Here is a 12294-nt window from a genome sequence, read left to right on the forward strand (position 1 = left end):
CGTAATAATTGATAGAAAAATTAGTAATGAGAATTCCTTATCAATTAAGTTTGTCTACAACTTTCACAAAATAAATCAGAGTTTGAATAAAATCATTTAAGAATCATTTAAATTTTTAATCATTTGAACAGAATTGAATATTAACGAGTTCGAGGATCTTGAGGGAAAAAGAAAAAAAAAAAATACTTTTTATATTAGAAATAAAGTAAAGATTTAGTAATGCCTAATAAATCAAAAAAATTGAACAGTAAATGCAAACACCTCGTTCATCGGACTTGCTGTATATTTCCCCATCAGAGTTTAGATGTGACCATTAGTATTTACATGTCAAATTCGAGTTAAAACATAAATGTAAAACTATATAAATCATTGAAAATCCAAACAATTTAATTAAATGAAACAGACTCTTCAACTTCAATGCATTAATTTTGTGTTGAGTCTCTAACCAATAAATTTAATAATACATTTTGTACACACTTATTATATTTCTCATTTAGTTCACTAAGCTTATGAGACATAAATAAACATTCATCTTTTGTACATCTCATACATGTTTTTTTAAATCAACCATTGAATTTGTCTAAGATGCATAGATCCAATGGTTGGTTTAAAAAAGAGATCTACAGAAAATGTATTAGAGATGTAAAAAGTCATTTCTCTAAGCTTATACCCAATTGTCTCATTTGTTAACCTTATTTTAAAACAATGAAATGAGAAAGGTTAGACATTCAAACTTTTTTTTTTTTTTCAGAATTTGATTCCAACTTGATATGTCACAATCCCATGAGATTTATCATTTTGAGAAATGTACTACAATCTTATAAGATTACGACACATCAAGTTGAAACCAAATTCTAAAAAAAATGTTAAAATGTCGAGCATTTCTCGTTAATCATTTGCTCAAAGCTAATCTAACACTAAGAACAGGTTTGCCTTCATAAAGTATTTTCCCATATTAACTAGTGCAATGATTCCATATTAACTAGTGTTTTTCCTATATTAGACCACACAAAAGTAAAGCAGTAAGTACATTTTATTGATGAAGCCTAAGATAACATAAAAAAGGCTCACAGGCCTGTGTTTATAGAAATGGTTTCTTAAACCAGTAAATGCAGCAGCAGCCCGTGTATTGGTTTGGAACTCATTATTCAGTTGCCTTGCCTTTGCGCCTGCTGCTGCTGCTAGTTTCCAACAAGAAACAAACCATAGAATCGACATCGTCTCCGAATATGCTATAGGCCTCCATCACCTGCAAATAGCTGAACCCCATTGACAGAACCATCTGCATGCTGCTGCTAAGGACAGAATCTTGTAAACTACGCTCTCTACCACCTTCCAACTTGGTCTCACGGCCTGATGGAGGGGGGGCCAAAAAGAGGAAGAAAAAAGGAGGCAGTTAATCATGTACTTATATTCAAGAGGTGAAGACCCATATCTTGTATTGATAAATAGATAAACTTACTAGCACCAGAAGATGATGGTTCAGCACTAGAAGTGGAAGATTCTCTATGGCCGAGTTGCTGCTTGTATGAGTCATCTGCAAGATACTCAGCCCGAGAAGCTTCCATCACCATGCGCTCAATTTCCTTCTCAGTGAGCTCAAGATCAGAGTAAAATCGCCCCTCAGCTAGAAGTGCCTGCCAGCATAAAAGTTGGGAAGCCATTAAGATTATTTTATTGTCAAACATTTCCATATACATCATCCTGCTTGACAATCACGATACTTGCATTATCAATCTGTTGGTCTTGCTGAGCTCTAATAGCCGCCTTGACTTGATCCTTGTCAACATTTCTCTGCATAAAAAATAAAGATAGTGCCAAATGTAAGCCAACGAATTACTCACCCAATCAAGCTGAAAAGTGGCTGCTTTTCCACCCCCCATTCCCCACCCAAAAACTCAAACACAAACATAGGAAGGCATGCAGAAAAAATAGGAAAAAAGAAAGGGAAAGAAACCCAATTGCTAAAATAATGTGATACAAGAAACAAGGTTGTGTACACAAATAGCTAACCCTTTCGAAAACACTAATGAGTAACATTTAATTTGCAAACACAATAAAACTATTTGTGTTCCCTCCCCTTCTTGATTCCAGGTTCAGTGTAAATAAAACTCTTATTAATCAGCATATAATATGAAACAAAAAATTGAAGTCACTAAAAACAAATACAATGGTTAGCACATCTACATACCCCACGAAGACAGCCGAATCCAAGTCCTGCACCAATGGTCAAACGGCGAGGGTCAACAAGAGAGTTGTAATGATTCCGATGATGATAACTCAGTCGAATGGGAGGCGTGTCAGTGTCGTAGTTTCCATGAAATATGTTGATAGGCTCTGCATTAGTAATTTAACTTAGAAAAAAGATAAATAAATAAAATGATGGAAAACGGAAAAATAGAATGAAAGAATGTCAAATATCATTATTCACGTAGAGCGGAGCAATACCTGTGCTATAGGAATAAATATGGATAGGCCGATTATACATTTCGCATAAAGCTTGGATCTCCACATTGTTTCCATAGACCTGCCACCCAGGATAAAAAGAAAATACATATTCACATCAACAAGAAAATAAAAGAGGGCCCTAAATGTGGAAGTCATGAATGTCTATGCTAAACTTAGATTATCTTAATTTGTCAGCTTAGATTGAATGAGGAACTTGATTCTAATGTATGCGTGTTTAAAAAAAAAAAAAACGAGCAAGTGCCATGGGATGTTCCAGTAGTATATTATTTTCAAATCATTGGCGACTGTCAACATTCCTGTCATCCAATTTCAATTCAACTATGTTCTTGTACTAGTATTACTCATCAGGACAGAATGAAGCCAACACTTGAGTTGAAAGCTCTATATTATTACTGTGAAAAGCATTTGCAAACTGCTAATCTTTTGTGATTCAAAGTGCACAAGATAACAAGGAGAGGATCCCACGTGAAGAAAAATTTCCCCAAAGATTATAAATTTTGTGCCTTGAAGGAATTAACAATTACTTTATCTTTTCTGTTTCTTCATCAGCCTTTGAATCTTTGAACTCATGACTAGAAAAACAAAAAACTAACCACCAAACCACAAAGGTTCTTATAAACACCTACTTGAGTTGCAATATTGCATACCTTGTCTCTTCTCTTCCTCTTACAATAAGATGTAAAGCCTTCTGTTATAAATTGTGAGAAGTGATCTCTTTCCCGCTCCTGAATTAAGTAAAAACTGGTAACTATAAAACTATACTTCATGGTTCAAAAAAAAAAAATCTACAACAGGCACAAAATCCAAATCCCCAGGAAGTTTGCACCTTAAAGTACCACAAGAAGAAAGCAAAATTACAAACATATGGTGAAGCACACCTAGAGGTTCAGAACTAATGTAAACTATCTTACAATGTTTAAACCAAACATTATCAATACCAGTACAATAACAGTAACAACTAAAATGAGAGAGAGAGAGAGAGAGAGAGAGAGAGAGAGAGAGAGAGAGAGAGAGAGAGAGAGAGAGAGTGAACCCATTGTACGTAGTAAGTTTAATTACCTATTCTGCACACACTTACACAAACAGAAGTCACTTTATATTGCAGCTATGATTAACGATTACCCACAATCCCCAACCTCAAACCACCAAAAAAAAAATGTCACGGGAAGCACCTGAAATAGTGTAACATGGTTAACCAACCAACAAGTATGTATTTCTTCCTCAGACGCCAAAATTTGATGAATATACAATTCAAATTGATCCCAAACAGTGTCTGCCTGATATGAACGTTGTGGCATAGGTGTGATAGGACTGTTTTCCTTGGTAAATGTAGATAAAAGAGAATGGTTTATACCATGAAAAACAGCACATAAATTTCAGTTTGAACACTTGTTGACAAAGCAGGGTGTATTGACTCAGACAAAGCGCAAACTGCATGTAGAAACCTTAGAACCAAGAACAGAAGTTATGCTTTTGAGTGTGTGTGTGTGTGTGTATATATATATATATATATATATATATATATATAGAGAGAGAGAGAGAGAGAGAGAGAGAGAGAGAGAGAGAGAGAGAGCAAAATGATGGAAATGACCACCTTAGGAAAGCTGCTCTGGGGATTTAGCACAAGCAAGGTCCGGTAGCAGTATTTTTGCATTTATAATAAGAAATTGACACAGAAATAATAAGCACTTGGAAATAAGAGGAAGATGCTCGTGGCATTGACCATGATCCTCTTCCTCACTCCATCCACTTACTTGCATGGAAAAAAATAAGGCTCCAACTTTGATATAAAAAGCAAACAACCCCCAACTAATTAGTTGGGGTCAGTGTCCAACATAGAAAGTGGCGTCTCCGTAGCATCCTCATCAAGCAAAAAGGATTTAGACCAAGAGTTTTATTTTCTCAAATATTTCTTGCCTTAAAGTTGATGACAGTATATTTATCTTACTTGATATCCATACTATTTTGGGTGCGCCAAAAATAATGTAATAGTCTTTCCCCTTAACTTTATTTTCTTCTCTTTAAGTCTCTAATCAGCTTCTCCATGTTCAGGACACATTCAGTATTGTATCTCACCTACGGCAGATCGCATGATGTTGAGATGGCCACTAACAGAAGATCTAATGACTCAACTAACCAAACAAAGTGTGACAATCATTGAAAACAAAAAGGACCACATGCAACTCTAACTTAATGGCATGCGGTCAGCTAAGGGATACTCTGTTAAATGCTGTCTTACAGGCAAATATTCTCCAGGATAAAACCAAATCATAGTGCCTTCTTTCTTGATTCTTTTAAGATGTTTCAAAATTCTTTCTGTTATTTGCATCACTACACTAAATAACCAGCTACCAAGATTGATATTTCATAGAATGACTATGTAGATTTTTTGTAATCAGTAAGCTGATAGATTTTCATCAGTGCATAAACATGAGCATAAACAACATATTACCAAGATGAACTTCCGAATAAAAATTTGCATAATCTTACCATATAATCTATGCACATTTGTCTGATTAAATCATATGCTTCTGAGTCCCCATAAACTTGATCTGCTACACCGTGAAAGAGACAATTCCCATCCTCCGGCATTCTTTTGACTTCTAAACCTTTTGCCCTTCTAATGTCAATTTCAAATTGCCGTTCTCTTTCCTGACATAGATGAATAGGGCAATTTACAACAATAAATCTCATGTAAACAAGTTGGGTTACAAGTTCAATACAGAAAATGCAACCCACTGAGGTTCACATAAAGACATGAAAAAAACAAAAAATGGTCGCTTACAAGTTCTCTTAGCAACATAGAATGATGCAACTAGATAAAATGAATAGCTCCTAACGGTTCAGTGATAAAATCGTCAGGAATTCTAATGTTCTAGATAGATTAAAATTGGGCTGGCACAAGTATTTCAAAACGGAGATATAATTAGTTAAAAGAAAGCTCTACTTTCAAGACACCTAAAAGTTCAAGATGGTCAATATGGTTGGGGTCGCAAAATGTGCAACTCCAATTGCAGTTGTCCCACTATAGATTGGCATAAAAACATCACCATGCAATTGTCACAAATACACACACAAAAGGAAAAGAAAACTAAGATACATATCTTATTATGACGTTGAGCAGTAGTACTGCATTCAATGCTTTGTTGGTTCAATTCAAATGTGGAAAATATGATCTACAAGACAAGAAGAAAGACATGCAACACTTGTTTACTTTGTAGTTTCTCGGTAGGACTAATAAAATTAGCAACTTACTATGTCATCATAGGAGGAAACAAAGCAGGGGTTTTGCTCATCAGCGCTATTATAACCCTCGCTTTCACCATGAGACCTGGGAGAAGAAGGCCGTGAACCAGTGGGTGAAGTCCTTGTTGAAACAACAGGCCAGGCAACTGCTCTTCTGGAGACAACTCTCCTAGAATTTGAGTTTCCTGCTGAAGGTTTCGGAGGTGGGACAGGTGGAGGAGGTGGATGTGAAGTCCCACTAACTGTAAGCGCAGAATTCGCACTTGAACCCTCAGTTTCAACTGTAGGCCTATCTGAAATTCTCAACCCACCCATCCCCTTCATCAACTCTCCCGGACCCACAATTTCATCAGTATCAACCTTTTGGCTATCGTTAATTTCATCACTGGAACTCCCATTCTGATCATTATCAAAGCTTTCCATCAGAAGATCATCACCTTTTGCCACCACCTTGTCACTACTTCCACAAAACTCCAAAAGTTCATCCACCACAGCGTGTTCTTGCACCTCCTCTCCAATTTCCTCGTCTTTCACAGCTGAAAGAACCTGAGAAGTTGTAACCTGCGGCTCTGCCCGAGCCGAAGAAGACCCAGGCAAGGAAGAATTGCGGCTCGGGTTCGAAGAAGAACCGCTGCCAGACCCTCGCTGAACCAAAATCCGAGTCATTTTTTTTTTTTTATCGTCTTGAACCAAACCCTAGCCCGAGCCTCTCAGAATCCGAACTTAGAGACTCAAAACCCAATTCATCGGTTTGTCACGCGTTCTTGCCTTGGGCGCAGTCACGCCAATCCCTTGGCTGAATGATTTCTTCCAGCCCAGTGCCTTCTGCTCCTCGCGAAACGATCTCTGCATTCCCCTGACAATTCTCATGAGACCCAGACCTCGAACTTTAAACAAGAAAACCCTCTAAGTTGTCGAATTTACCAGGAAAATCCCAAAAGATTGACCCTCACAAAGCTCGAGCTGCAATCAACACCACACAATACCAAGATATCAATGAAAGAAAAAAAATATATATATATATTACAGCGTTCTCTGACAAAATACCTAGCAGATTACACTATCAAACTTAAAATTTTAATTATTTTGGCTTCCATGCTTACAGAAATGCTCTCCTTAGTGCACCTAATTTCACTACATGACTTTCTTTGGGTGATTTTTCCATTCTATCAAGAAGATAAGACAAACAACAGACAAAACTCAAACATTTCACTCTAATTTCTTGCTCATTTCCTACATCTTCTCAGCAAATCTAATCAAAGGAATACCGATGAAAGATCAAATAGACCAAAAAAAGGCCAAAACTCAAAGAAAATAAAAAGATGATCGAGGAAGCCCTAGAGCTGACTCAGCACGAGTTATGGCGACTCACCAGGAAAAGAGAGAGAGAAAAGAAATAGAAACGAAAACCTCGAACAAGTGCTTTGGTCCGAGATCTGCAAAAGCTGCGAAACGTTTCGTGTCAATTGGGGCAAGAAACGAATTTTATGTAAATAATTTATTAGGGTTCTATTTTTGGGAAGGAATTAAGGAAAGCACCGTAAAGGAGCCTGAGGAGTACTTTTTCACAGAGAGAGAGCGAGAAATGGGGAGGCTCTGTTTTAAATAGCGGGCGAGAGAGACGAGGCCATGTGACGTGGAATTCAGTAGCGACGGCCAGTCGAGGCGGGGCGGCGTAAACGTGGCGGGATCACGACGGTATGTGGCACGTGTGGGTGGCACGGGTGGGCTTCAAGTGGTAAAAGCAGTGGCAGTGATTGGATAGGCGTACGTGCGTTGGTGCGTGTTAAGTGGTCGCCAGTCCTCCCACTTGTTTTCTGTCAGACTGCTTTGATTCCTTGCTTTACTTGCTCCCCGTCGACTAAGTTTGCTCTGGAATTACGAAGTTGTCCTTAAGAAGAAGTAAATTTATTTTAGCCATTTTTGAGGATTTAATATATACTTGGAACATGTGATTTACCATTTTATTAAAAAAGTTTACTCGATTTTGAAAAGTTATCAAATTGATTTATATGCTTTTTCATGTTTTTTAAAACAGTAATGCTATGATATGTCCGTAAAAATTAACTATTAAATCAACACTTTAAAAAATAAAAATTGTTAATTTTTATTGACGCGTCTACTAAATATCATTATTTTTATTTTAATGAATAGGGATAATTGCACCGTTGGTCCCTGTGGTATGCCATAATTATTTTTTACTCCCTATGATTTAAAAAGTTCATGAGAGGTCCATGTGCTATGCAATAATTACAAATCGATCTCTAGCGTCAAATTCTGTTCACAAGGGGTGGCTGGCTTTAAGAACCAGGGGTGGCCCGATGGCCACCCCGGCCACTGGGGGTGGGCGCGGGCCACCCATGTCACCCCTGGGGGTGGGCCACCCCTTGCTTCACGTTTTTCTTTTTCTTTTTTCTTTCTTTTTTTTTAAAAAAAAAAATAAGTATTTTTATTTATTTTTTAATAAATTTTTTTTTTTTTTTATTAAGATTGACACGTGGCGCTGACGTGTAGAACTAACAGATTCCGTCAAAATGGTAGACGGAAAATCGACCCAAGGAGTAAAACGTAATTATTGCATAGCACATGGACCTCCCATGAACTTTTTAAACCATAGGGAGTGAAAAATAATTATGGCATACCACATGGACCAACGATGCAATTATCTCTATTGAATACTATTCATATGTTGTTTTTTACTATCCATATACAAAAAGTCATGTAAAATTCCGAAAAACATTACCACGTTTACATTTTTAATGTATCATCATGGTCTCCATTAGCCAAGGGCGGACCCATTAAGGGGCCGGGGGGCAGCCCCTAAATTTTTATATAAAAATAATAATAATAATAATTTTTTTAAAAAAATTTACCCCTAAATTTTTTATTTTCTTTAGTTTTGCCTCTCCTAAATTTTTTCTTTTCAATTTGGCCCCTCCAAATTATCAAGTCTTTGTCCGCCACTAGAATTAGCCTCTTTAATTCTGTCATTGCCAACATGGCATTTGAATTTTATGGTCGATTTAGAGGGAGGGCAAAGGGGATTTCAAATAGGGCCTAGGTCCGCCACTAGCATTAGCCTCTTTAATTCCGTCATTGCCAACATGGCACTTGTAATTTTATGGTCGATTTAGAGAGTGGATATGGGACAGGCTCATTCATATGTGGACTTGCTCAAGAGTTATTGTGTGAAAATCTGACACGACAACTTTTAATTGAATGGCACAAAGAACTTGATTTCGGCAAGGCCTTACACTTTTTCTCTTAGAAAATACCTTTTTCATATGAGTACGTGTGATTATATTAACTTAAGAGTATTCTTTCGGTGGTGGAGTTGAAGTTTATGTTTTAATGGATTGTATATTTGTATCCACCTTTTTCTTTTCTCTAATGGATTACCAAAGAAAAAGGAAAAGAAAAATCATATGACCTCACTAGTCACTAACTTGTTGAAGAAGTTAAGAACAAACTCGTTGAAGAAGTTTCTAAATATAACGTAGTGGATTGGATTTTCAGAAAATATGTTGAAGACCTTTGTTGCATAATCTATTTCCATTGTGGGACAGAAGTGTTAAATTATCATTTATTTTAAAAATTTAAGTAAATAGAAAATAAGAAATTTATTCACTTGATTTAATTTATAACTGTTAGGGAATTATCACTCCCCGACCTCATATAAACGACTCCCCAAGAAAAGCGGGTCCCACTTAATGTGCTTGTGCTTGTCGAGGAATCGGGGGGTTGCCAAGATCAACCGAAAGACTTCCTTACCTCCGAGGTTGAAGAGCACCACCACCCATCAAGGAGTTCGAGAACTGAATTCGTATAACAATGGGACCGAGGATGTCATTGAAGTTCGAGAAGGGTGTTCTCTCTCCAAAGTTCCTAGGGAGCTAGTACTCAAAAATCATTCGCATTTATTAGCATCTCGTGCATTTATTAACCTTTGTACTTAGCGGGTTAAATTAGAGTTAAGTCTGACAAGCCATAAAGGTCAAGCGTCGTGACTGTCCCCCACGCGCCATACCAAGCACCCAATTCCCCTGTCCAACCGTTTGCATAATTACCCGCGTCTAATGGTAATTAATGAGGGAATCTTAAAGTATTCACTCATCCCACCCACTAATGAGAAAGAGAGCCACACATATAAATAGGCGAGGTGGCAGGTACTACCTAACTCTGAAAAACATTTACTCTCCCTCATAAAAGCTCTCAATGACATAATCATCGGAAGAGGCGTCACCAACTAACTCTCGACAAGTCTTTTCCGTTTTGCAGGTTTGCTATTTGACCGGTTGAGAGCCAATCAGGAGCTGACACATCACTATTCAGAAACTATACCATTATTTTTTTATTTTTAATTTTTTATTGTGTGAACTCAATCTCTTCCTCAATAAATAAAATATTTAATTAAAATAAAAAATAAATTACACATACAAAGTTAAAACTCAAAACTTTTGTTTTCATTTTATATTACATCATTATTTATCCAAAAAAATCTTAAATAATAAAAAATAACATGTTTAATTATTATTTTAACAAAAAAAAAAAAAGACGACTTTTTACCCGACATCTATTGGTTAATTACATCTTTCTAAGAAAGAATCGAAACTAATTAATTGAAGTGACCTATAATCACCAAGGAGTTGAAGTCCAAAAGTTGAAGTGAAAAGACATTTGTATTCTTAGAGTCACGCTCATATAAGAATCATCTAAAATTATTTGTTAAAATTTAAAAGAATTTGGATATTTAAAAATATTCGGACATGTGATTGCGAGAGACTACTTATGAGATTCATCTGACCGAATAAACAGTTAAATAACCTAATTTTTATTTGGTCAGATAAATTCTATAAGTAATATCTCACAATTACTTATTCAAATTCTGATAAATAATTATAGATCCTTTCTTTCTTTTACTTCCTCCCTAAGTTTTGTCATCGTTTTTCAATTAGCCCGGAACTTCTTTTTAGTTGGCCAATCTGGGCTCTCGTAACAACATGCAATAAGGGCAATCGGGGGTTTGTTTTCTTCCTCCACCTTTTGTAATCAATTGTCAATGATATATCACTAAATTACAAAATGAAAATAAAATTAGCACTGAATATCAAAATTAGGTTTACCAACTAATTCACAAGGCAATTATACATTGTGCTATTTACATTACATGACAAAATTAGGTCCAACCATCTAATTTACAGATTTGAGAATTTAGTTCAAATCGATTTCTCTAATATTGTCAAATCTTTAAAAATATACGTGATAATAACATGTTCTATTAAAAATGTATGTAAGAATTATATGCTCTAAGGACAAATATGAGTTTAATAGATTGAATTAGAAGAATTTCTTACAACTCTAAAAAAAAAAAAAAATACATAGAAATGAATAGAAAAAGAAACTACCTAAAATATTTACCATCAATGAAGTATAGTAGTTGGATTGAGATTCACGGTAATTAGTTACCAAATTGTTAGTAATCTAGGTAACTAATGTGAAGAAGTATATATGAGACTCATCTGTTTGAACAGCTCAAAATTTATTTAGACAGATAAATTTCATATATTCTTTCTCGCAATTTAGACAACTGATTATTGTGAAATCCTAACCCATGAGAGCATTAGCAGTAGACTCCCTACCATTTTCCTTAATTTTAAAAAAAAAATTAGGGAATCAAACCACTTTTTTTTTTTAATACAAAAATACTCTACAACAGCTTTCCTTTATCTTTCTCTATATATTAATATATATATATATATATATATATATATATATATATATATATATATATATTTTTTTTTTTTTATCTTTTCCTTTTTCCTTTAACTTTATTCCAGAAATCTCTCTGCATTTCGGCCTCCTCTACAACTAAAATGATCCCCCAACGCACCCCCTCTCTTCTCCACCTAATCTCTCTTCCCCACACGCACAACCCACCTCCCAAATTGGTCCATGCATAACCCATCAATATTCAATACCAACAAGACAAAATCAACCATGAACAACACTAACAACTAAAACCGAAACAAAAACTCAAATGTACCAGTGAGAACAAAAACCCACAGGACCGCTTCCAAGCCGGAGTTCCCCTCACCAAATCCACAACCTGCCGCTGCCTCTCATAGTCTTCGTTCCCCACCTCCTTCCTAAATGCCTCCTTCGTCGTTCCCAGCTGCAACTCCGCGCTCAATGTTGCGACTGAACATAGAGAAGAAGAGATGGTGTTCTTGAGAGCCATGTTTGTTCGATTTGGTTGTTTTCTGTTGGGCTCAGCTGGGTGAAGTGGATCCCTTTTCCCTGCTGTTTTATACTCATGGTCGCCCTCACGGTGTTGGTGCTGAGCCGGAGCGAGTGAAAATTCAAGTTTGGCGGAGCCGAGAGAGAGATCTATACGTGAAGGAGAGAGAGACATTTTTTTATTTATTAAAATAATCTATTGGGTAGCACTATAGCTACCCAAGGATGGAGCCCTAAAATAGAGCAACTGCTATAGCTTTTTTTTTTTGTAATTCTTTTTCAAATTTTTCTTATTTTAAATAAAAAAACTACTTATAAGACATCTGCTACTAGTACCGAGAT

At 36.1% G+C, this 12294-nt stretch overlaps 1 protein-coding gene across 4 annotated transcripts; it reads right to left on the reverse strand.

The window, feature by feature from the left end:
• Window positions 1-1015: 1015 nt before the first annotated feature.
• On the reverse strand, window positions 1016-7466 carry LOC133877441 (OVARIAN TUMOR DOMAIN-containing deubiquitinating enzyme 6). 4 transcript variants are annotated; one of them, XM_062315747.1, is made up of 11 exons: window positions 7277-7466; window positions 7088-7160; window positions 6640-6678; window positions 5725-6561; window positions 4960-5121; window positions 3117-3194; window positions 2449-2527; window positions 2192-2337; window positions 1729-1794; window positions 1463-1637; window positions 1016-1353 (listed from the first exon to the last, which is right to left on the reverse strand). In XM_062315747.1, the coding sequence occupies exons 4-11, from the start codon at window positions 6379-6381 to the stop codon at window positions 1145-1147; spliced, it is 1572 nt and encodes a 523-aa protein (XP_062171731.1). In that variant the 5' UTR covers window positions 6382-6561; window positions 6640-6678; window positions 7088-7160; window positions 7277-7466; the 3' UTR covers window positions 1016-1144. The 4 variants fall into 4 exon arrangements, with proteins under 4 accessions (XP_062171731.1, XP_062171730.1, XP_062171732.1 ...); XM_062315746.1 differs by having other exon boundaries at window positions 7255-7466; XM_062315748.1 differs by having other exon boundaries at window positions 5725-6571; window positions 7255-7466.
• Window positions 7467-12294: the final 4828 nt, after the last annotated feature.

Source organism: Alnus glutinosa, chromosome 9 (genome assembly GCF_958979055.1).
Source record: "Alnus glutinosa chromosome 9, dhAlnGlut1.1, whole genome shotgun sequence".
NCBI classification, from domain to species: Eukaryota; Viridiplantae; Streptophyta; class Magnoliopsida; order Fagales; family Betulaceae; genus Alnus; species Alnus glutinosa.